Below are 26016 nucleotides of genomic sequence, written 5' to 3'. Positions count from 1 at the left end.
TGTCATGAATCCATCTGCTTCCTTTGTTTAATATTCACATTGACCAAGGTGAGCGACACAGGCTCTTTAGAGCCTTAAGTTTTAGATTGGACTCTCTTTCCCGTAATTTCATGTTTTTATACTTCAAATATTTGACGGTTTCGCCTCTTATTTCACTTTTTATGGTATCCCATTTCAAATTTTTATTTTCTAAATTGTGATATTTATTATTACATTCTGATAAAGTATTTTTTTTCTATATCCACATAACTTTTATCTGTCAGTAAACCTGAGTTGAATTTCCAGAAACCGGGACCTCTCTAACTAAAGTTCTCGCCAGACAGTGTATAATTTGATAAGACTAGCTATGATCAGTTTTTATAGACGGGACAATGGATGTTTTGGTAACACTGCTAGACAAAAAATTTGATATCAACCAAAAATCTAAGCGACATTGTATAAGAGGGGTTCTTTGACGCCAAGTATATAATCTAGAATCAACATTTTGTGTCCTCCAAATATCACATAACTCAAATTCTTCTATAAAATCTGCTAATTTACTGGAATATTTGGCAGGTGTGTTATATTTTGAACCACCCATTTTGTCTTAAAATGGATTAAGTATTGTATTAAAATCTCCATCCAAAACGAGATTTTGATCTAACCTTTCGTTTAATAAAATCTTGATTTTTTCAATATAAATATCAGAAAAACAATACTTATTTAACAATGTTTTAACAATATCATGTATTACATATACAAATTTTTCATAAACTGATGTATGCTGGTAATACCAATGACACTATTTAGTAACTCTATTCACATTTTTAGCTCACCTGGCCCGAAGGGCCAAGTGAGCTTTTCTCATCACTTGGCGTCCGTCGTCCGTCGTCGTCCGTCGTCGTCCGTCGTCGTTAACTTTTACAAAAATCTTCTCCTCTGAAACTACTGGGCCAAATCAAACCAAACTTGGCCACAATCATCATTGGGGTATCTAGTTTAAAAAATGTGTGGCTTGACCCGGTCAACCAACCAAGATGGCCGCCACGGCTAAAAATAGAACATAGGGGTAAAATGCAGTTTTTGGCTTATAACTCAAAAACCAAAGCATTTAGAGCAAATCTGACATGGGAAAAAATGTTTATCAGGTCAAGATCTATCTGCCCTGAAATTTTCAGATGAATCGGTCAATCGGTTGTTGGGTTGCTGCCCCTGAATTGGTAATTTTGAAGAAATTTTGCTGTTTTTGGTTATTATCTTGAATATTATTATAGTTAGAGATAAACTGTAAACAGCAATAATGTTCAGCAAAGTAAGATCTACAAATAAGTCAACATGACCAAAATGGTCAGTTGATCCGTTTAGGAGTTATTGTCCTTTATAGTCAATTTTTAACCATTTTTCGTTAATTAAAGTAATCTTTTACAAAAATCTTCTCCTCTGAAACTACTTGGCCAAATTAATCCAAACTTGGCCACAATCATCTTTGGGGTATCTAGTTTAAAAAATGTGTGGCGTGACCTGGTCAACCAACCAAGATGGCCGCCACGGCTAAAAATAGAACAAAGGGGTAAAATGCAGTTTTTGGCTTATAACTCAAAAACCAAAGCATTTTGAGGAAATCTGACATGGGATAAAAATGTTTATCAGGTCAAGATCTATCTGCTCTAAAATTTTCAGATGAATCGGTCAATCGGTTGTTGGGTTGCTGCACCTGAATTGGTAATTTTGAGGAAATTTTGCTGTTTTTGGTTATTATCTTGAATATTATTATAGATAGAGATAAACTGTAAACAGCAATAATGTTCAGCAAAGTAAGATCTACAAATAAGTCAACATGACCAAAATGGTCAGTTGACCCGTTTAGGAGTTATTGCCCTTTATAGTCAATTTTTAACCATTTTTCGTAAATTAAAGTAATCTTTTACAAAAATCTTCTCCTCTGAAACTACTTGGCCAAATTAATCCAAACTTGGCCACAGTCATCTTTGGGGTATCTAGTTTAAAAAATGTGTGGCGTGACCTGGTCAACCAACCAAGATGGCCGCCACCGCTAAAAATAGAACATAGGGGTAAAATGCAGTTTTTGGCTTATAACTCAAAAACCAAAGCATTTTGAGGAAATCTGACAGGGGATAAAAATGTTTATCAGGTCAAGAACTATCTGCCCTGAAATTTTCAGATGAATCGGTCAATCGGTTGTTGGGTTGCTGCCCCTGAATTGGTAATTTTGAAGAAATTTTGCTGTTTTTGGTTATCTTGAATATTATTATAGTTAGAGATAAACTGTAAACAGCAATAATGTTCAGCAAAGTAAGATCTACAAATAAGTCAACATGACCTAAATGGTCAATTGACCCCTTAAGGAGTTATTGCCCTTTATAGTCAATTTTTAACAATTTTCATTAATTTGGTAAATTTATGTAAATTTTTACCAAATATAGTTCTCTGTTACTAATGGGCAAAGTTCATGATAGATATAATTGTAAGAAGCAAAATCGTTCAGTAAAGTAAGAACTTCAAACACATCACCATCACCAAAATACAATTTTGTCATGAATCCATTTGTGTCCTTTGTTTAATATGCACATAGACCAAGGTGAGCGACACAGGCTCTTTAGAGCCTCTAGTTAGTAATAGATGTTATGTTATATAATTTGAGATTTAATAGCCTAAGAAGTTTTTTTTATCTTTTTTCTTTTGCTCTGTGTTCTTGACTTTGTGTTCAGTACTTAATAAATGTAATATTTGAAATATGATGTCAATGGTGATACTTTTGTGTCATTGGAGTTACTGAAGGGTCAGTGTTGTTACTATATAAAAATGCGACATTTTTTTATTTTTATTCATAGATGAAAGTGTTTTTAGGTCGTATACGAAAGATTGGGTATATTATTATCATTAAATCTTATAAATTTTACATATATTCAGTTTAAGTGTATTTTTTAGTATTTACAATGGCCATAATTAGGACAGCCAACTTTTTTACGACAATGTATTCTGAAATTTATGTTTGAATAGAATGCACAGCTATATGAATAATGTCAATAAGTCGTAATTTAAACCTAAACAAAAAATTGGAACAGTTGTTTGATGTTTAACAATAATATTCAGTTCCTAAATGTATGTTTTAAATTGGTAACACCATTGACACAATTCTATCAATTCAAGGATGACCTAAAATTGTTAAAATTGAAGGAAGTCTTCATTTTCCCCATTGCATATTTCTGAATATTGTTGCTACCATACTATAGAATAGAAGGCCACATTCAAATGTTTTAAACAATGACATCATTTTTCAAAATACTACCTTGTCAAAATTTGCACTTTTTTGATAATGACCCATATGCATATGGTCATGGTACTACTTTAATAGTAATACTAGATAGGTGGCATGTTATTATCTGTTTCTGCGATATATTCACAAGAAAGAGTAGTTCAAATACCATTTCAACAACCATTCTACTAAAGATCTCGAGTGTCTATAATAGGGGGAGGGGGTCGTTCATTTCTGTATTCTTTAATTTTTCTGCCATTTTCTCTTTGCTTTATACTGTATACCCATTATCAGAGACATATAATACAATATGTCTCTGCCATTCTTCTCTTGTCTTTATATTTTAGCACCTCATTATTATCTATTGTTTATTTTTTGTCCTTTTTTATATGACTGCAAACAAAAATTTTTTGATTATATAATGGTATGTCATGTTGTCGTCTGTGACGTTGTCTGAAGACACATTTGGTTTCTAGACAAAAACTTAAGTGAAAGTGAATGGATCTCTTTAATTTAATACGTAGGTTCAATACCACAAAAAGAAGGTTGGGATTGATTTTTGGGTTGATGGTCCCAACCGTTTAGGAATAAGGGGCCCAAAACAAGTGTTTTCTATTTTCCGGATATAACTTGTGTATAAGTATTTCAATTGCTCTGAAATTGTACCACAATGTTTAATACCACAAGTAGAAGGTTTGGCTTAATTTTGGGGGTTATGGTGCCAACAGTTTAGGAATTAAGGGCTAATAAGTGGTCAAAAACAACAAATTTTGTAGTTTCTGGACAATAACTTGTGTGTAAGTGTATGTATGTCTCTGACATTGTACCACACATTTCCATATCACAAAGGGAAGGCTGGGAATGAGTGGGGGTTATTGTCCCATTCATGCAGGAATAAGGAACCATTAACAAGCATATTCTTCCCTTAATTGACTACATACATGTGATGGACTGTGAAACTCAGATCAGGAGATTTGGAAATTTTGGTCAGGAGATTAGGACTCAGATCAGGAGGTTTTTTATCGACATAAATTTTGTCGTAAATGTAACCGTATGATGTAGAAATTGTTTTTTCTTCAAATAGTTAGACTACTGCTTTTTTATTTGGGGTGAATGTAAAATGAAGGGAAAATTAAGTAACAAGAATTTTAAAACTCCAAAAAAGGGCAGCAAGATTAATTCTAGATGCAGATCCTTTATCCCCCCTCAGCCCCCTTATTTGAAAAACTTGGTCTGATGACAGTTGACAATAGAATAAAATACCACAAATATTTACTTCTATATATAAATGCATAAAGCTCAAAACACTTTTACTTTTAATCAAAGTATCAAGAAGTACCTTACACAATCCTGATAAGAAATGTTTGCTACAATGTATTCAATGTATATTTTTTATTTTTTATTTTTATTTGATTTTTTTACTACATGAACATCTTAAACAGCATTATATCTTATGTTGATAAAAATACATTGAACTACATGACTGTAAATTAACTATGTGTAAATATCTGTTTTGATTGTATTGTAATTTGTATGTGAGGGCCTCATGGAAGATTAGTTTATTGTAACTAACTTGAGTTTACCCTCTTTAAATAAAGAATTTATTATTTTTATCATTACTATTGTTACTGAAATAATAGCCATTGAAAATTTACAGAAGATCATTGTAACTCCAATTTTTTGTTTGTTATGATAGTAGTTACTTGATTATAGATAGTCGTTACTTGATTATTGATAGTCGTTACTTGTACATAGTAACTTGTTAGTGCATGATGATCGCAACTTTCTCTATATTTTTATGGGCGACTATATATAAATTGTGTTTGAATGTTTGATAATGTGGTTAGAACTTGTGAATAATTTATTAATTTACTTTTTGCTTAAAGTGTAGATATAGTCTTTATATTCTATAAGACATTATTTACAGTAAATGTTCATCATATAATGTTTAAATTACATTTTTTTTCAAGTAAAGATATGCTTTAAGTCATGGTATCTTATTTTCTTGTGAATTTCATTCCCTTTTGTACATGGTTCACTTCATGATCGCCCCTATCTTCCAACAACCCATTAGTTAGACACCAAATTGGTCTGACACCCCATTAGTCCGACATTCCACTGGTCAAACACCCCAATACTAGTCCGACAAAAGTTGATAACTGCCATAATACATTTGAAAATCTACATCATGAGGGTGTGGATGGAGGTTAACAAAACAGAGAATAATTGGTAAATTAACAAGAATAAATAATAAAACGCTTCGCTGAGCACAGCCTGATACGACTGCAGAGGTTGAACCCTGAACAGGTGGGGCAAATTTGGACACAATACTGTGCAATTAAAGATTTCTTCTTAAAACTTTTCAAAAATTTGAAATTTGAAAAATTTTGAAAAAATAAAATGAACCCCTTTAAAAATTTAGAAAACCCCAAAACTTTTTGAATTACCACCTCAATCTCTCCCAGCCTTACCTTTGTAGTATTGAAGCTTGTAGTACAATTTCAGAGAGATCCATACACTTCAACACAAGTTATTGTCTGGAAACTAGAAAAAATGACCCATTGTAATAATGTGTTCCTTGCATTTATATCTAAAACTTTTTTTATTTTAGAAAGAAGGTATATTCTGGATGATATATTAGCACAAACTTGGTCTATTTGACTTTTCCAGTTAAGTGTGCTGTCAATTTTAACACTGAATAATTTTTCACATAAAGAATTTAGTAAAACTTTTGAATTTATTATCAAGTTTGGTTTATAAGTCTGAATTGATAGTTTCTGTTTTGTTCCAGTAACCAAACATTTTGTTTTATTTGCATTAATGAACTTGTTATTCATTTTACACTACTCCTCAACCCTGTATAAATCTTCTTGAACATCATCATGTATATTTTGTATTTTTTCCCAGATTTATAAAAAGTGGTGTCATCAGCATATAGGTCTGTTTCACAATTTTCAATGCACAAGGGAAGGTCGTTTATAAATAGCACAACTAGAGGGTAACAAGGTCACATATAAAATTAAGAACACACACATGCATTTATACCGAACATATCAGCCTAAGGGCTGAGTAATTCTTTAGAACAACGATGATCAGTTTAACACCAATGAAAATGTGAGGTTGATATATATGTTGAATTGGTGAAATTATTAAACTTTTATTATTGAACAAAAATACTGATATAAACATGTTTCTCTGTGTGAAACAGCATCTTAACACCACAACCCTTTACATAACTTGGTTCTCATTACCTGACATTGTAAGTAATAATCAACAAACAAGTTGCTTTCTTTAAAAAAAGAAATGCAATCGTAAACCCAAATGCTTGTTTGGCATTATATATATATTAAAGATGTATTGTCTTATATTACCTTTGTTGTGCATAAGAATTAGAAACTGACATTGCCTGTTTACTTAATGTAATACCGGCTTCACACATCAACGTATAGATGTGGTAAAAAGAATCATGCACGCTACCAATACGCTAGTAATTTTGATGCATTCAACCTGTCAATCATATCTGTATCGTGTGCACAACGAGCTTAAAGCGTGTATTGGGTGTGCATAAAGCGTACCTAAACGTTTCTCCTAGTCTTTCTACATTCCCATGTTGCAACTGCAGGTCTGTCTATATGTGAATGTTTATCAATAAGTCTGTCACATTTGCCCGTCTGTTTACCAGTCCGTCTATGTCCACTGGTTCGTCTACATATTCAATAGCTTTGCAATAGCATTCGGTAAGTGCGATTATTTCAGTGATTTGTGTCTATTGTTTTTATGTAAGTGATCATTGTGCACCGTACCCATACTTTTAGGGACGTGAATTGCAACTGATATTTTACAGTTTTTTCTTGCGATGTGTTGTCCTTAAGGTTTGGTTCATTTGGGAGGGTTGGGTTTATGGCCACCACATTGTTTATGTGCCAATGTCCATTCTAAAGCCAGGAACATGTAGTACAGTAGTTGTTGTTCATAATTCATGTCGGTCAAGTTTTTTTCGTAAATTATTTTGTTATCAATAAGGCTGTTTAGTTTTGTTTGATATTTGTTTTTAAATCTTAATGGTCAGGGCATTTAATAGCCGACTAAATAGTGTTTTTTTTTTCATTTTTGGAGGCCGCTCGGTGGCCTTTAAAGACTTACTACCACGTCATTGTAACTCTGGTTGGTACTTGTATCATTAGTGCTGGACCATGGTCGATCCTATGCACCTTTGAGGCAGGCGGGATATTTTTGTAGATCTTGTACAGCTCAAACTAATGGGAGTAGTTCCTGTACTTCTATGTCTAGTCCCATGTTGCATGGTTGGAGAGGGTGTAATATCTTCTGTATGTTTGATGAAGTTTCACCTGTATCGGACTTCTTCTCCTGAATGAAAGCTTTAAGGCGACGAGTATTGTTGTATGCAATGTGCCCTTAACGTGTCTCAAACTTTATACATAGCGTTTTTAACGCTCGTGTAGCGTGTATATTATATTTACGTGCAGTTTACAGGTATACGCTTGACAAACGCTTGAGCTGAATGAAATTTTTTATGTTCCATTAAAATTTTCCTGGAGTAAAAGCGTTCACCAAGCGTATGCTTTTGCATTTCGAACGACGTACTTCAAACTCATGGAACGCGGGTTTAAATGCTTGCGCCGTAGCGTTCCTCTGGTGAGCAACTAAGTTACGCATACGATGATACGGACTTTGTTAATTTTCTTTTTTGACTGATTGTTTTACATTGTCATTTCGGGGCCTTTTATAGCCGACTATGCGGTACATGCTTTGCCTGATGTTGAAGGCCGTACGGTGACCCATAGTTTGTATTTCTGTGTTATTTTGGTTTCTTGTAGATAGTTGTCTCATTGACACCAAACCATATCTTCTTTTTTATATTTGATATCTTATCGCCGACCTGGTTAAGTCTGCTAAAAATGCATGCATGATTCATTTTTAGGTTATCAGTCGAAATTAAAGTGGCACATTTAATTCGTTGTACATTGCTTGAAGTATCATTTCTTACATCTGCATGGTCAAATGTGTATTTTTTTAAAATAAATTTTAGATTTAGATTTCAGTCACGGTTATTTTTTCCCCCTTCACATTGAATATCTATATATACTTATCAGTCGCATTTTAATGACGAAAAGGATTCAGAGGTTATTATGTGACCTCCTTGTTTTTTTTTAAAAAAGTAAATGATGTTGCAATATTTAAACAAAGAAAATAACTTTAAATTTACAATATTAATGAAAATAAATACGGACATAACTTTCATAATTAATTTTAACGTTATTTTCAATAAACGATTTTTTTTTTGAAAAATCCTCGTTTTAACATGCACCTATTTGAGGCACGAATTTATGATTATATTTCCATGTCCTTGGTCTATCCTAGACGTAAAATTTCAAAAAGTGCTAATACTTTTTTTAAAGATTTTATTTTTAATTGTTCTTGTTCAAAATATTTTATTTTTTCATATTCAATATCTATTTAATTTTATTTTTAATAACCATTTTTTTTTTTTTTTATTAAAGTTGCAATATTTAACCAAAAAAAATAACTGTAATTTAATCATATGCAAGAAAGGCTTCCCTTTAATTTCAGTATAAAAATAAATAGCTTGCTTTTTACAACATGTACATCTTCACTAAACTTAAAATCTAAAATAAAATGCTACTATAAAACTCTTTCTAAAGATTTTATTTTTAATTATTCTCGTTCAGAATATAAAGCGCATTGTTTACATGAAATCCTATCTCATATCTAAACACATCTGGTTACATCGTTTGACTAATTAAAATACTACGCATGTAGGTTAATATTAGCAGCTTGTAATCGTGTGCAAGAAAATATTATATCATAATAAATTTCAGATCATACGTAAAAGATTTAACTTAAGATGCTAATGCATATTCAACAGATTAGTACGCTAATGCTCATGCATTTGAAAGGTGGTCATAGCTATTGCGCATGTATTAAATTTGAAAGGTGGTCATAGAAAGAACAGAAGTGTTCCGAATAACATCCGGTGTTCCGAAAGACTACATCACTCGTCCAATATATACTGCGTAAACCCCTGAGGACTGCTATCCCTGCAATGAACTTAGGGATAGCAGTCCTATTTTTGAAAAATTTGCCACTGTCAATTTGGGATTTGATGGTTGCAAATGCAATTGGACTAACAATGCAAAATCCAAAATTATAATAATGTCAACTCTTCAAATACAGTACTGTTATACATAATTTTATGCAATGCTCTTCAAAATCAAAACCATTGCACAAGGTTGTTGCCAATGATTTCGACAGTCAACCGTGGAATTGACTGCAGATGTCATCCAATCAAAATTAACGTTAAATGCAAATAGCATAGTAATAGTTCAAATATTTTAGCATTTGTTCATCAACTATAATTAAAATCCTGTACAAGTTGAAGGTAGTAAAAATTGAATGCTAGTTGTTTATTGCATTTGCAATGCACTATTTTTATGCCCCTGCCATAGCAGAGGGGTCATTAAGTTTTACCCTTGTTCATCTGTACGTACTCTAATTTGCCTCAACCAAATGTTATGAAACTAATATACGCAATGTATATAACCACAAAACACAGATCAAGTTTGAATTTTTGGGGCGTCACTTTAACTTTTTTTTAGAGTTTTGCCCTTTACAAATGGAAAAATAGCTGAATTTTTCGTTTCCATTCTCTAACTTTAGTTTTATTCAACTTAATGTTATGAAACTTATGCACAATGCTTATTACCACAAAATACAGATCATGTAAACATTTGTGTAGCGTCACTTTTACCTGTCTTCAGTAATGTCCCTTTATAACTCTATATGATTTGCCAGCAGGAGCATCATCTGTGTCCAATGGATACATTCCCCATTTGTTTTAAAGTTTTTTACATGCCCTTCCATTGTTTTCTTAGTGTCTTAAACATGTAACTTATGTTATTAGGTAGAGATTTAAAAAAAAAATTAAGCTAACAACATAAGTAAAAAGAAGGTGATACATTAAATTACAAAACATATTAGTCTTAATCATTTTCAATCCAAAAAGCTTTCTTCAATTGTCTAAGGATTAGGCTACCCTTAACAAGTTCTTTTTTTGATGTTGCCTACCCATGCATTGTAGGGTTGGGTAGAAAGGTAGGGATTTTTGTTGAGCCTTCGACTTTAGTCGAAAAAGCGAGACTAAGCGATCCTACATTCCGTCGGCGGCGGCGGCGTCCACAAATATTCACTCTGTGGTTAAAGTTTTTGAAATTTTAATAACTTTCTTAAACCAAACTGGATTTCTAACAAACTTGGACAGAAGCTTGTTTATGATCATAAGATAGTATCCAGAAGTAAATTTTGTGAAAATAAAATTCCATTTTTTCGGTATTTTACTTATAAATGGACTTAGTTTTTTATGCGGAAAAACATTACATGCACTCTATCTGTGGTTAAAGTTTTTAAAATTTAAATAACTTTCTTAAACTATCCTGGATTTCTACCAAACTTGTACAGAAGTTTATTTATGATCATAAGATAGTATCCAGAAGTAAATTTTGTGAAAATAAAATTCCATTTTTTCCGTATTTTACTTATAAATGCACTTAGTTTTTCTGCGGGAAAACATTACATCACTCTGTGGTTGACACTGGTTGTAGTTTTTAAAATTTTAATAACTTTCTTAAACTATCCTTGGTTTGTACCAAACTTGGACAGAAGCTTGTTTATAATCATAAGATAGTATCCAGAAGTAAATTTTTTAAAATGACAAATCCACTTTTTCCATATTTTACTTTAAATGGACTTTTTTTCTGCCAGGAAACAACACATTCACTCTGTGGTTAAATTTTTAAAAATTTTGATAACTTAATTTCTTATACTATTTTTTATTTGTACCAAACTAAGACAGAAGCTTGTTTATGATCAAAAGCTAGTATCTAGAAGGAAATTTTGTTAATATTTTGTACCTGTGTATCCGTATTTTACTTATAAACGGACTTAGTTTTTCTTCCAGTTAACATTACATCCAGTTTGCAGTTAAAGTTTTTAAAACATTTATTAGATTCATAAACTATATATCCAGGATTTTTTACCAAACTTGGACAGATTACTTAGCTTCCTACAATCCAAACATGATATCAAGCGGAATATTTTTATTGATTTTTTCCCTCATTTTTGTTGATCCTGCAATTTACAGCAAAAGTAGGCGAGAGACTGGGTTCCGCGGAACCCTTACAAATTTTTTATTTTGTTTAGCTATCCAACCAACCCTACAATGCATGGGTAGGCAACGTCAAAAAAGAATTTGTTAAAGGTAGCCTAATCCTTTGACAATTGCAGAAAGCTTTTTGGATTGAAAATGATTAAGACTTAAATATATAATAATCTAATTTATCACCTTCTTTTTGTAACATCAAAACAAGTTTGTTGCCAGCTTGAACTGTTAGTGATATATCTATTTAGTTTTTGTGAAAGGATCATTCAAAGTGTTTATAAGTTGGACCTCTCGTCTTTTATTTCAAAAGTCTATCCTTTAGTTTTCTTTCGAACATATAATTGTGTTTTTTTATGAAATTAAATACTAACAAAATTTGAGAACTTGCACATTGTATAGCTAGAAAAAAAGCTTGGTGATATATACCTTTATTATAAAAAATTGGAAATAGCATGATTTGAACTACATTATGGCAAGGTGAAAAAATAATTTGTCTTGAATATCTTCTAGTTTATTCTTGCACATATCTTGATCGGACAGTATTTGCCATTGTAGAACAGCAGTATTTTGACATAAAATATCTACATTTTGTACTCGTTATCAATAATAATAAATTAAAATCAGAAACTTTTACAATTGCAGAGCTTGTGGACAAATTGTCACAGTTGGGTAAGTAAAGTAATGAACTAATAGTAGATTTACATTTTGGTATTAAAGAGTGACACTTGTTGTCAATCTTGAGTGATTTTTTTTTATATGACCCCAAAACATTTTTGGGAATCGTATAATGGTATGATGTCGTCGTCTGTGTCGTCCGAAGACACATTGGTTTCTGGGTAATAACTTTAGTTTAAGTGAATAGATCTCTATGAATTTAAAAAAAAAGGTTCAATACCACAAAAGGAAGATTGTGATTGATTTAGGGGATGATGGTCACAACCTGTTTAGGAATTAGGTGCCCAAAATGGTCCAAAAACAAGCATTTTTCTAGTTTCAGGATAATAACTTGTGTTCTAGTATTTCTATTGCTCCGAAACTGTACCACAAGTAGAAGGTTAGGATTCATTCAAGGGGTTATTGGGCCAACAGTTTATGAACTGAGGGCCAAAAAGGGGCCAAAACAAGCATTTTTCTAGTTTCCAGACAATAACTTGTGTGTAAGTGTGTAGATCTTTCTGACATTGTACCACAAGGTTCCATATAACATAGGGAAGGCTGGGGTTGAGTTTGGGGTTAATTGCCCAAAACATGTAGGAAAAAAATGGAAAACAACATGTTTTAAAATTTATTGCGTCCGAAGCGCTTTTCTGGATTTACCTTCATCAGGAACGCTCAAAGCCAAACATTTGAAATCTGAAGATGTATAAGTAATAAGTTTCCAAAAAAGGGCCATAAACAATTATTTTTCTAGTTTCGAGTCAACAACTTGTGTTCAAATGTATGGATTTCTTTGAAAACGTACTTTAAGATTTCATACTACAAAGGAAAGGCTGGGATTGAGTATTGGGTTTATTGCTCCAAGGGGGGTTTAAAACAATTAAGGGGGGGATTTTTATAGGACCGCAAAAATGAAAAAAAAATTTGGTCGTATATTGGTATCACATCGTTGTCGTCGTAAGCCTCGTCCAAAGACAGATGGTTTCCAGATGATAATTTTAGTATAAAGTAAATAGAAATAAATAAAATTTTAACATAAGGTTTGCCACTATAGGAAGGTTTGGATTGATTTGGAGGTTTTGGTCCCAACAGTTTAGAAACGAGGGTCCTAAAAGAGGTCAAAATAAGTATTTTTCTAGTTTCGAGACAATATCTTGTGTGTAAGTGTATGGCTCTTTCTGAAATTATACCACAAGGTTCCATTTAAAAATAAGAAGTTGTGATTGAATTTGGGGGTTATGGCCCAAACTGGAAAGGGGCAAAAAGGGGCCAAAAACAATACTTTTCTAATACTTTGTATAAATTGCTGATTTCTTGACCAATTTCAATGGGGTTTTATTCTTGAATTCTTGGGGTTCTTTAAATATGCTGAATCTAACCGTGTATTAAGTTTTTGGAATTAGGTCCCCTTTTTTATATTGGTCCAAAGGGTTAAAAATTAATCTTTTGTTTGATGATTTCATCAAAAATTAAATTAATCAGGTTCTTTGATATGCCAAATCTAACCGTGTATTTAGATTTTTAATTTTGGGTCTTGTTTTCAAATTGGTCTACATTATTGTCCAAATGATCCAAAATAAAAGATAACTTAGTTTGATTTTAACAAAAATTGAATTCTTGGGGTTCATTGATATATTGAATCTAAACATGTATTTAGATTTTTAATTATGGGCCCAGATTTTAAATTGGGGTCCAAAATTTAAATTTGTTTGATTTCAACAAAAATTGATGTATGGGGTTCTTTTTCTTTGGTAAGCTTAATCTAAATAGGTAATTTTAATTTTTCATAAGTTCATAATTAGACCACATTCATTCTGTATCAGAAACCTTTGTTGTGTCAACTATTTAATCACAATCCAAATGCAGAGCTGTATCAAGCTTGAAAGTTGTGTCCATACTTGCCCCAACTGTTCAGGGTTCGACCTCTGTGGTCGTATAAAGCTGCGCCCTGCGGAGCATCTGGTTTAGGTATGAAATAAAAACTAATTTCTATAATTGGTGAATAATTTTTAAAACCAAGAATACAGTGGGTTAATTATGTCATCATACTAAGCCATAACAACAACTGGCGGAGGAAATTTTAGCGCATTGGAAGGACATTTGAGCGAAAAAATAGGACGTTTTAGTGCTGAAGTAGAACCCATTTTTGCGCCTGATTTTTAACCCCTTTTAGCGAAAATTTAAATTGCCATTTTAGCGAAATATTCTTAACCCTTTATAATATTTAATAAATGAAAAACTTTAATGGACTCAAGACAGCACACTATTAAGGATATGATATCCATTCAAATACAGCACTAAATGTCTAAAAGATTTAATTTTATGTTAAAAGTTAGTTCCAGTCTGAAATTTATATCCTAGAGAACCTACGTAATGGACTCTGGATAAACCTCCTGACAATACTGAATTGCATTATGAACTGTTTTTTCTCTTTGTTTAGTCTGGATTTTTGGTGCATATTCGTCTAGACTTCGTATTTTTTATATATGTTAACGTTGTTGTCTGCAATTTCATAATAGTATCAAGAAAAACGCAAATAGCTGGCGACAACTATAAAATTGCTCATTATAAAGTGCACATGTAAACGATCTGGACCATTATTTGTTTGCTGTAAATCACCCTGATCTTCTGCCAAAAGCTTAGTGAGTATTGTACAACCCCGTAAGTTTTCGCTAAAATGGGCTATCAAAAATACAGATGAACGGATTATTCCGGCGCTAAAATTGGTTCTTATGTTGGCGCTCAAATGTCCCCTAGTAGTTTTAAATTTTTCTCTAAATTGACCTGCGCCCACAACAACAGAGAGGATTGTGAACATGCTATTATGTGTGAATGTCTTAATAAGAATTTAAAGACATTTATACTATAACTAGTTGTGTTTATTTCCTAAATATATAGGTATATTTTGTATAATGTCAATTTCATCATGGAAAACTTTCTCCACAATCAGGGGTCCATTAAGGGATGAAAATAAGTTTGACATTTGTGTTACGATTTAAAAAGCTATCAATGTATTAATTTAAGTTTTAATTTAAAAACAATATTATCCTCGTGTGATATGTGTTCGTACTTTAACAATTTTCACTGCTTACGGTTTGAACCGTTGAGTTTTTATTTTCGTGTGTACTCAAATTTAAAAAAAAGCTCATTCTGTCGAATGATTTTAGGTATCATTTTATACTGCAACCAGTTGTGTTTATTTTCTAAATATATATTTATATTTTGTATAAGGTCAATTTCATCATGGAACACTTTCTCCACAATCAGGGGTCCATTAAGGGATGAAAAAGCTATCAATGTATTAATTTAAGTTGCAGTATACAAACAATATTAGATCAACTCTTCAAATACAGTACTGTTATACCTAATCTTATGCAATGCTCTTCAAGATCAAAACCATTACACAAGGTTGTTGCCAATGATTTCGACATTCAACCATGGAATTGACTCGAGATATCATCCAATCAAACTTAACGTTAAATGCAAATAGCATAGTAATAGTTCAAATATTTTAGCATTTGTTCATCAACTATAATTAAAATCCTGTACAAGTTGAAGGTAGTAAAAATTGAATGCTAGTTGTTTATTGCATTTGCAATGCACGATTTTTATGCCCCTGCCATAGCAGAGGGGGCATTAAGTTTTACCCTTGGTCTTCTGTACATACGTACACAAGTCTGTCTGTACGTCCAAAAGTTGGTTTCCGTTCTCTAACTTTAGTTTCTCTCAACCAAATGTTATGAAACTTATACACAATGCTTATAACACAAAACACAGATCAAGTAAAAATTTAGGGTAGCGTCACTTCACCTCTCTTCAGTTAAGTTCCTTAATTACTTTATATAAAATGCAAGCTGGGGCATCATATATGTCCCATGGACACATTCCCCATTTATTTTTTTAGTTTTTTACATGCCCTTACATTGTTTTCTTGTCTTAAGCATGTAACTATGTTGTAAGCTAAAAAAAACATCTCTACCTTTCTACCCAACCCTACAATGCATGGGTAGGCAACATCAAAAAAAGAATTCGTTAAGGGTAGCCTTATCTTTTGACAATTGCAGAAAGCTTTTTGGATTGAAAATGATTAAGACTTATATATTTAGTAATTTAATTTATCACCTTCTTTTTACTTATGTTGTAACATCAAAACAAGTTTGTTGCCAGCTTGAACTGTTAAAAATATCTATTTAGTTTTTGTGAAAGGCCCATTCAAAGTGTTAAGTTGGAGTTCTTGTCTCATATTTTATTTCAAAAGTCTATCCTTTAGTTTTCTTTCTAAAATAATTGTGTTTTTTAGTGAAATTAAATACTAACAAAATTTGAGGACTTGCACATTGTATAGCTAGAAAAAAAGCTTGGTGATATACCTTCTTAATAAAAACTTGGAAATGGCATGATTTGAACTGGGGACATTTTGGCAAAGTGAAAAAATAATTTGTCTTGCATATCTTCTAGTTTATTCTTGCACATATCTTGATCGGACAGTAGTATTTTGACGTAAAATATCTACATTTTGTACTAATAATAATAAATTAAAATCAGAAACTTCTACAATTGCAGAGCTTGTGGACAAGTTGTCACAGTTGGGTAAGTAAAGTAATAAAATAATAGTACATTTACATTTTAGTATCAAAAAAGGACACTTGTAGTCATTATTGAGGGATGTTTTTTTAATCAAATGGAAGGAAATATTAGAACTGTATACATTATGTAGTTCTTGTGAAACCTATGTTCTCTTTTATTTTTGAACAAAATGGTTAGACCAATAGATTGCGCATTAACAGAACAAAGATTGTTTCGAGGAACCATTAATTCTAATAAAGTATAAAATATATATTTTTATTGGATAACTTAGTTTTATCATAATGTGTCAGTATTAGTTATATTCTTGCAATGCAAGACAATTATTAAAATTATCAGTATTCACTTGTTATGCCCCATTTATGGGCATTATGTTTTCTGGTCTGTGCATCCTTCCATCCTTCTGTTTGTTCATTCGTTCATTCATTCTTTTTGTTTAAGCCCAATCAACTTGAAACTAAGTACACATGTTCCCTGTGATATGATCTTTCTAATTTTAATGCCAAATTAGAGTTTTTACCCCATTTTCACAGTTTACTGAACATAGAAAATGATAGTGCGGATGAGGAATCCGTGTACTTGGGACACATTCTTGTTTACGTATAAAAAAAAACCTAATTTCTTTAATTAGTGAATAATTTTTGAAACCAAGAAAACAGTGGGTTGATTATGTCAACATACTAAGCCATTACAACAACAGAGAGGATTGTGAACATTCTATTGTGTGTGAATGTCTTAATAGGAATTTAGCCTGCAATTGGGTGTTCTACTAAACAGATACAGCCCTACAGATATCGCTATGCTATATCTGTATACTATACACATATCTCTTAAAACCCCGCGCACTGCTGGACTGAGTATTGTATGAACCTGCATGACTTCAGAATGTGTATTGGAGTCGCATTCCAATGATGTATCAATTGCGAATTAACGATTACTTTTATACGTTCTGTTTGTTTTCTAACATAATTTCTTTAGAGTAATAAGAATCACACCAATTTTCCGATAACATACACACATGAACAGCCGTCTTTTTTACGATGACAACTATTGATTTCAAAACTTGAATGTGTATGATTGTGTAACAAAAACAACCATGTCTATTTCAGCATGCATGTTTAGTGAATGTCGAGTCTGAAGCGTAGGACAACTCGTACACTTCTTTTACAAATTGTACAATGTTTTGTTATTTGTTTTTACTGTTGACATTAGTTGTTATGTTAAAATAGATAATTACTCACCTTGAGCGATGTATTATTGTTGACCATTCGAGATTCTTTTCTTTGCAAACCCGTCTTCAGCTGAATGTGTGATTACTGTATCGTATTACTACACGGGCCTCAAGGGATTTCAAATCGAAAATAAATGCAAAATATGCGTTTTAGTGTCTTTCAAAACACAAATAATATATAGAATTAATTGCAGGATAAAGACAATAACTGTTTAGTGTCTTTAAATATCAGCTGTATTTGTACTCGGCTCGAAACAGGTGTAATAGCTCGCTAAAAGCTCGCATACACCTTGTTTCCTAGCCTCGTACAAATTCAGCTGATATTTAAAGACACTAAACAGTTATTGTCTATGTAAAGATTTTTTATACTGCAACTATTTGTGTTTATTCCCTAAATATATAGTTATATTTTGTATAATGTCAATTTCATCATGGAACTTTCTCCACAATCAGGGGTCCATTAAGGGATGAAAATAAGTTTGACATTTGTGTTACGATTTAAAAAGCTATCAATGTATCAATTTAAAGTTGCAATTTAAAAACAATATTATCCTCGTGTGATGTGTTTTCGTACTAACAACTATTTTCACTGAGCGTCATTGATGAGTCTTGTGTAGACGAAACGCGCGTCTGGCGTACTAAATTATAATCCTGGTAATTTTGATAACTATTTACACCACTGGGTCGATGCCACTGCTGGTGGACGTTTCGTCCCCGAGGGTATCACCAGCCCAGTAGTCAGCACTTTGGTGTTGACATGAATATCAATTATGTGGTAATTTTTATAAATTTCCTGTTTACAAAACTTTGAATTTTTCAAAAAACTAAGGATTTTCTTGTCCCAGGAATAGATTACCTTAGCCGTATTTGGCACAACTTTTTGAAATTTTGGATCCTAAATGCTCTTCAACTTTGTACTTGTTTGGCTTTATAACTATTTTGATATGAGCGTCACTGATGAGTCTTATGTAGACGAAACGCACGTCTGGCGTACTTATTTTATAATCCTGGTAATTTTGATAACTACTTACGGTTTGAACCGTTGAGTTTTTATTTTTGTGTGTACTCACTCGTTCTGTCGAATGATTTTAGGTATCAAGATTTTTTTTGTCGAGGCTTACAACAATTTTTTACTGTTTCCAATTTTTTTGCGATTTTCGTATGTCAAAAAACAGTGTCATATGTTTTCGTATGAAGTAAAAACTGGGTCAGTACGCGGACAGGAAATGACTATAAAATCTGGAAATGAATATTTTCTTAAGTCGTGGTTTTGGTTATTGCTGAATCATAAAAAAAAAAGTTATTTAATTCCTTTCAGTACTAAATCTAACTAATTATTAGATTTTGGTTGATGTTTCATGTGTTGAAATTGTAACAATGTGATTTTTTTCTAAGATTGGCACTTGGTTTCTACAAAAGACATTTTTTTTTAATTTATAATGCCCTTTCAAACTTTGTGATTAATTGCAAAAAGCAAACAATGTTTTCATCTTATGTATTAAAGATATATAAAACAAATTGTCAATAGAATATTAAATGAATGGAATTTGAACAACCATTTTATATAAGAACCCTGTTAATTTTAACTCGCTGGTTTGTAATAAAAACGACCAAGTTGCATGTCTTAAAGACACGCCGTGTGATAGGCAAACGACATAGCTGTTCTTCATTTAACCCTTCAGAGTTTTTATGCCCCACCTACGATAGTAGAGGGGCATTATGTTTTCTGGTCTGTGCGTCTGTCCGTCCGTTCGTTCGTTCGTCCGTTCGTCCGTCTGTCCCGCTTCAGGTTAAAGTTTTTGGTCGAGGTAGTTTTTGATGAAGTTGAAGTCCAATCGACTTCAAACTTGGTACACATGTTCCCTATGATATGATCTTTCTAATTTTAATGCCAAATTAGAGATTTTACCCCAATTTCACGGTCCACTGAACATAGAAAATGATAGTGCGAGTGGGGCATTCGTGTACTGAGGACACATTCTTGTTCTCAACTATTCTAGTGATGCATATTTTTGACATAAGATAAAATGGCTAAACAGGTCATTTTTTTTTAATTTGTTCTAACGTCTTAATACGACTTTGCATATGTTTTGAAATTGTCAAGTTGTAGTGTTGTTGGTGTTCCAAATATAGAAACGGAAAAACACGTCACAATATACGCTTGTGCAAACTAAACCAAAGAAATATGGATGATATGAAAACATATGACACAACGATAGGTTTATATTCGTAATCGGCAAAAAACTGGGAAAGTGCTCGGTTAAGAACCTCGCCCTGTCCCAGTTTCTCAGCCTCATCTACAAAAGTTTATATATTCCTGACACTGACCTAATATTGTATATGTACATGTCTTTTGCATATATTCGTTTCATAAATCAAATAGAAATGGTTTTTTTTTGTTTCCCTAAATAATCAATATGGATGAAACATAAATTTTGGAAACTTCTTTTTCTGCAAAATCAATCTGTAACAACAGAACATTGTTATAACATGTGTACAATACAATACTTAATTATTATATTGAATAACGATGTGATGATGTGATTTGTTGTTCATAGTAAATGCACCTTATGATGTTTCACACAGAAACTGATTAAATGTATGTACATGTCAATTCTTTACACAGAAAACAAATACCAAGATTCATTAGAGAAATTGGCAGAGCTTGAAGATACACTAGAAGAAAGCCTCACATCACAGGTAAATATGCTGATTGCAAAAAAACTTAGAGAAATACTTGAACTTAAAACCCATATTTTTGTTCTGTTTTACCTTGATTTTAAAATGTTTTTATTTTTTTAAGTTTCTTTCATTTTTTCTACAAAGTAAAATGTTTTCTCAATATAGCATTCAATGTTGACAACTTTATTCTAAGTTATCATAATAACTTTTGTGTTTATTTTTTGTGTTGCACAGAAGTAACACAAATATTAGGGACTTTTTGTCTCGCTTTTTAACGGCAGTATGCATGACATAGGTATTACTATCCTGCGGCAGCAGCATAAACCATTTGTATAAAGCTTTATAATTCGGAAGGTAGAAAACCTGGATGCTTCATATCTTGTATGCAGATACCTTATGTGACGAGGTTTCCGTCTGTCATATGTCCATCAATGTCCTTTACCTCATTTTCGTGGTAAGTGACTGCTTGAAATGCTTTGTAATGTGAATTTCTCAATTATTATGAGTAATAGGATAACTATATTTGGCATATGGGTTCCTTGCAATGGATTCACTTGAACTCGACCTCATTTCATGGATCAGTAATCAGAGTTAAAGTAGGTTTGTTGCTCAAATACTATACCAGCAGTAGGATAATTAAATGTGGAGTATGGAATGACTGTTATGGGTACATGTCAGTCTGGATGGTTTCATTTGACCTTGATCCAATTTTCATGGTTCATTGGTCAATGATACATTTTCATAATTTTGTCAGTTTATGAGATTCTACATGTATAAGCAACAGGTCAATTATATTATGTGTATTGAATGATTGTAAGGTGAACATGTCTGTCTTGTCTGGTTCATCTGACCATGACCTCATTACCATATAACATTAATAATGTTAAGTTTATGAGATACTTGTTTTGTAGACTTTTAGCATATAAATTTAAAGATAAATAAAACAGGCAAGACATTTCAGCATGTGCAATCTTGTTTTAATTTATAAGCTTTTTTTGGAAAAAGTGATGGCATATATATATAAACAACCAAATTTCTTGACATATAGATAAAATAGAGGTTTTTTTTTTTAAATTAGTTACAACTGACAAGATCCATAAAAAAACTTGAAGCGGAAAAAAGAAATCTCACTGTATTATTGGAGAAAAAGAATAAAGAAGATCTTAATGTGTTATTGGAGAAAAAGAATAAAAAGATAGACCAGTTAAAGGGTATATTAATTTACATTTTTCAACATAGCTATACAATGTATATAAATAAATGTGGTATGATTGCAATAACAACTGTCCACCAACAGTGTTGGCAAAGTAATACCTGGGCAGAAAACCCAGGTTGGAAATCTCGAGCTGGGCAATACTCCCAGAAACTGTTAATACTGGGCAATATGATTTTTTCAGCTTATTCTTATACAAAATTTCTATTTTTTTAGTGTAGTGTTTTAGTGAATTGTAAATTTATAAATTGTTATGCAATCATATTGCTAAAGAAACACCCTTAAGGGACATGTCAAGAACATATATAAGTGAGAAGGCTGATTATTCTTATTTATCATATACCTTTCCGTTGTGGCGTCAGATCTTTTTTATTGTGACGTCAATATTTTACGGGAACTTTTGGGATGTCCAGTAATGGCGGACAAATAGCGATAATGTGTATTGGATCTAGTAGTAAATTAATTTGTACAGAACTAGCTTTTATTATGTACTTGCTGAAATGGATATGCAACAATAAAGAGTCAGTTTTATATTGCTTTAATAATAAATGGCTATTTTTTTCACACCTCTCGTTTTAAATCCCATGTGTATTTTTTACTGTCAACTATATGGCCTCAACGTACACTTTAGTATAAGTAAATAGAAATGAATACAATTTTAACATAATGTTTATAACCACAAAAGGAAGATTGGGGTTGATTTTGGGGGTTATGGTCCCTAAGGTTTAGGAATTAGCATTTATCTAGTTTCAGGACAATAAGTTGTGTTTTTCAATTGATCTGAAATTGTACCACAATGTTTAATATTATAAGTAGAAGATTGGGATTTATTTTAAGGGTTATATGGGTCAATTAGTCAAGGAATAAAGGGTAAAAAAACAAGCATTTTTGTAGTTTCAAGACAATAACTTGTGTTAAAGTGAATGAATCTTTCTGAAATTGTACCACAAGATTACATACTACTAAGGGAGGGTTCAGATTGACTTTGGAGGGTTATGGCTCAAACCATTTATGAATTAGGGGCAAAAAAGGAGAAAAACAAGGGTTTTTTTCTGGTTAAAGGACAGTTAAGACAATTTAAAAGCAGTGTAAGGGAGGTAATTTAAAAGTTATATTTGAACTATTTGAAATTTGCCAATATATATAACTTCGGTATTAATAAATTCCATTGGAAATTGGCCAATAACTTCAGTATAATAAACTTCATTGGAAATTTGCCAATAACTGAAGTATAATTTGAAATTTGCCAAAAATATAAATCTTAGAAATTTAAACCACAAAAAGGAAGGTTTGGATTGATTTTTGGGGTTATGGTCCCTTTGGTTTAGGAATAAGGGGTATAAAAGGGGCCCTAATAATCATTTTTCTAGTGTCCAGACAATAACTTGTGGAACAGTGTATAGACGTTTCCGCACCACAAAAGGATGGTTAGGATTGGAGTTGTGGAGTAATGACTCAATCTGTTATAAATCAGGGCCAAACAAAGGGGAAAACAAGGGTTTCCTGGTTAATGGACAATTACATCTAGAAATTGACAATGAGGGTTGGTTGAAAACAAAACTTTACGACAAAAGAGATGATTTCAGCTTTCCAAGTAGCAACAGTCCAGCAGCACCTGCATACGGGGTATATATCTCCCAATTGATACGATATTCCCGTGCTTGCATTTCCTATCATGATTTTCTTGATAGAGGGTTACTGCTCACAAGGAAGCTATTAAACCAAGAGTTCCAAATGGTGAAGTTGAAATCATCGCTTCGTAAATTTTACGGACGCCATTACGAGTCGGTTGATCGTTATGGAATAACCGTTTCACAAATGATATTTGATATGTTCCTTACGTCGTAACTACAATCCCCTTCCCTTTCATGAATGTGACCTACCGAATAAGACTATTTACCGGATTTGTAATCACATAAGCAACACGACGGGTGCCACATGTGGAGCAGGATCTGCTTACCCTTCCGGAGCACCTGAGATCACCCCTAGTTTTTGGTGGGGTTCATGTTGTTTATTCTTTAGTTTTCTATGTTGTGTCATGTGTACTATTGTTTTTCTGTTCGTCTTTTTCATTTTTAGCCATGGCGTTGTCAGTTTGTTTTAGATTTATGAGTTTGCCTGTCCCTTTGGTATCTTTCGTCCCTTTTTTACTTTAGCTTGCATATTTCTTTATGTTGGTACTCTTTGCTATTTTTTTGCTAGTTCTAGTATGAAATTTTTAAAGCTGTTTCTAGAAACATCAAATACTGTGATTTAATACATATAATAATTAAGTAATTATTATTATTAAGAAATTATTATTGTCTTGAGATCATTAGCTGTAAATTTATTTTTAGAAAATACAATTAATTAATATTAATTTTAACCATGACTGTATGTCATTTTATATTTTAATATTTTATGATGAATTTAAATGAGTAGTTATTGTTTAAACTCCATTAGAAATTTGAATTGAGATTATTTTTGAAATAATGGAAAGAGGTAGGTGAAAAAAAAATAAGGGGGGGGGGGGGGGGGGGTTAAGTTTATTAGACCACATTCATTCTGTGTCAGAAACCTATGCTGTGTCAACTATTTAATCACAATCCAAATTCACAGAGCTATATCAAGCTTGAATGTAGTGTCCATACTTACCCTCAACTGTTCAGGGTTCGACGTCTGCGGTCGTATAAAGCTGCGCCCTGCAGATCATCTGATTCTTATGCCCCTACCGTAGCAGAGGGAGCATGAAGTTTTACCCTTGTCTGCATGTATGTATGTACATCCGTACGTACGTCCCAAAGTTAGTTTCCGTTATCTAACTTTAGTGTTCTTTAACCAAATGTTATGAAACTCAAACACAATGCTAATATTACCGCAATCTAGTATCAGTTCTAAAAATATCAATAATGTTATTGTTAAAATTAATTTTAAAATTTTTTGCTTTCTTTAAAAAAAAATGCAATCGTAAACCCAAATGCTTGTTTGGCATTAAATATTAGATAATTGTTTAATAAAGATGTTTTGTTTCATATCATTTTTGTTGTTACAGTATAATTAGAAACTGACATTGATTGTTTACTTAAAGTAACTACTGTTCAATGTGGGGTGAAATATTCTTAAATTGTTAATGGAATCATTGTTAAAGGATTTTTTTTCTCTCTCCTCACTCCTGAAAGACAACATGTTAAGTCCCCCACTGGTATTCCATTCTAAAGTGCTGTTGTTTTTTTTTTATAGATAAGAGTTAGTATTTTAGCTAAAGTTCAAATGCAAATGTGACGAAATTTAATCAAATAACACTAGCGGATTTATGAGGGTTTGGAGAGGTTCTCACTATTGATTGGTTAGGACAATCCAAACCTAGTAAATGTCTTTCAATCCCGTAGAGTATCGGATTTGTCCTCTCTATTTTAGCAATTAGATTTTGCCTGGTCATTAGGGTGCAATCAACAGTTTTTTTCTATGACGTCACATTTTGAGGGACCATGCATAAGTGACCCTTAGTGGTGGACTGATTTATAAAGATACTTGTATAAAACTAGATATCACTGGAATCAGAATGTTCTCTAGTTTATAATGAAATAAAAATAAAGTGTACTTTTAATATATTAAAAATATTCCATCCAATAAACATGGGGGGGAAAAGGTCTAATTTGAACATAAAAAACATGAAACCAGGTCATGTGCACACCCAAGAAGACATGATCCATGCACATTTTACATAATCAAAACTGTATGAAATTTGTAGGTTTTTACCTGGCCTTTCAAAAAAATCTTGTTTCAGGGTACGGTTTCCTGCTCCGAAAAGAGCTACAGTGGCTGCAAATAAGTTTTCAATTTTCACTGCCAAAAAAATAGGATGTTTACAGTGTTGTCTCCCCTCAAAACATGTAAAGTTAATATAATTTTAAAAATTATTTCAATCATTCAACCTGTTTTAATTGAAAGCTAATTAACTAATTTTTACAATCAAATACAAAAAACATGATACTTTTTCACCAATTGAGTAAATAAACAGGGGTTTCCCTCCATGGTTATTTTTAGTCGGGGGAATAACCCCTAGTTTTTTATACGAAACTGTTTATAGCACCCTTAATCATGCATATTCATGATATTGGTACACAGGTAACTTTTATCTATAAATAGTCGAATCTTCTGGAGTTTCGTAAACAACAACGTCAAACGATATATACTACTACATAACCTGTGACCTC

General features: G+C 32.2%; 1 protein-coding gene across 1 annotated transcript in view; it reads left to right on the top strand.

The window, feature by feature from the left end:
• The window catches only part of LOC139521033 (putative inhibitor of apoptosis), a 125664-nt gene that overhangs the window by 62307 nt on the left and 37341 nt on the right, over positions 1-26016 (top strand). The window contains exons 6-7 of the mRNA XM_071314252.1: positions 20552-20625; positions 21686-21818. Of these exons, the coding sequence (XP_071170353.1) occupies positions 20552-20625; positions 21686-21818 (207 nt within the window). The remainder of the gene's footprint in view (positions 1-20551; positions 20626-21685; positions 21819-26016) is intronic.

Source organism: Mytilus edulis, chromosome 1 (genome assembly GCF_963676685.1).
Source record: "Mytilus edulis chromosome 1, xbMytEdul2.2, whole genome shotgun sequence".
Lineage (NCBI taxonomy): Eukaryota > Metazoa > Mollusca > Bivalvia > Mytilida > Mytilidae > Mytilus > Mytilus edulis.
The sequence above is the reverse complement of the archived record's forward strand: the minus strand, read 5'-3'. Positions and strand labels throughout refer to the sequence as shown.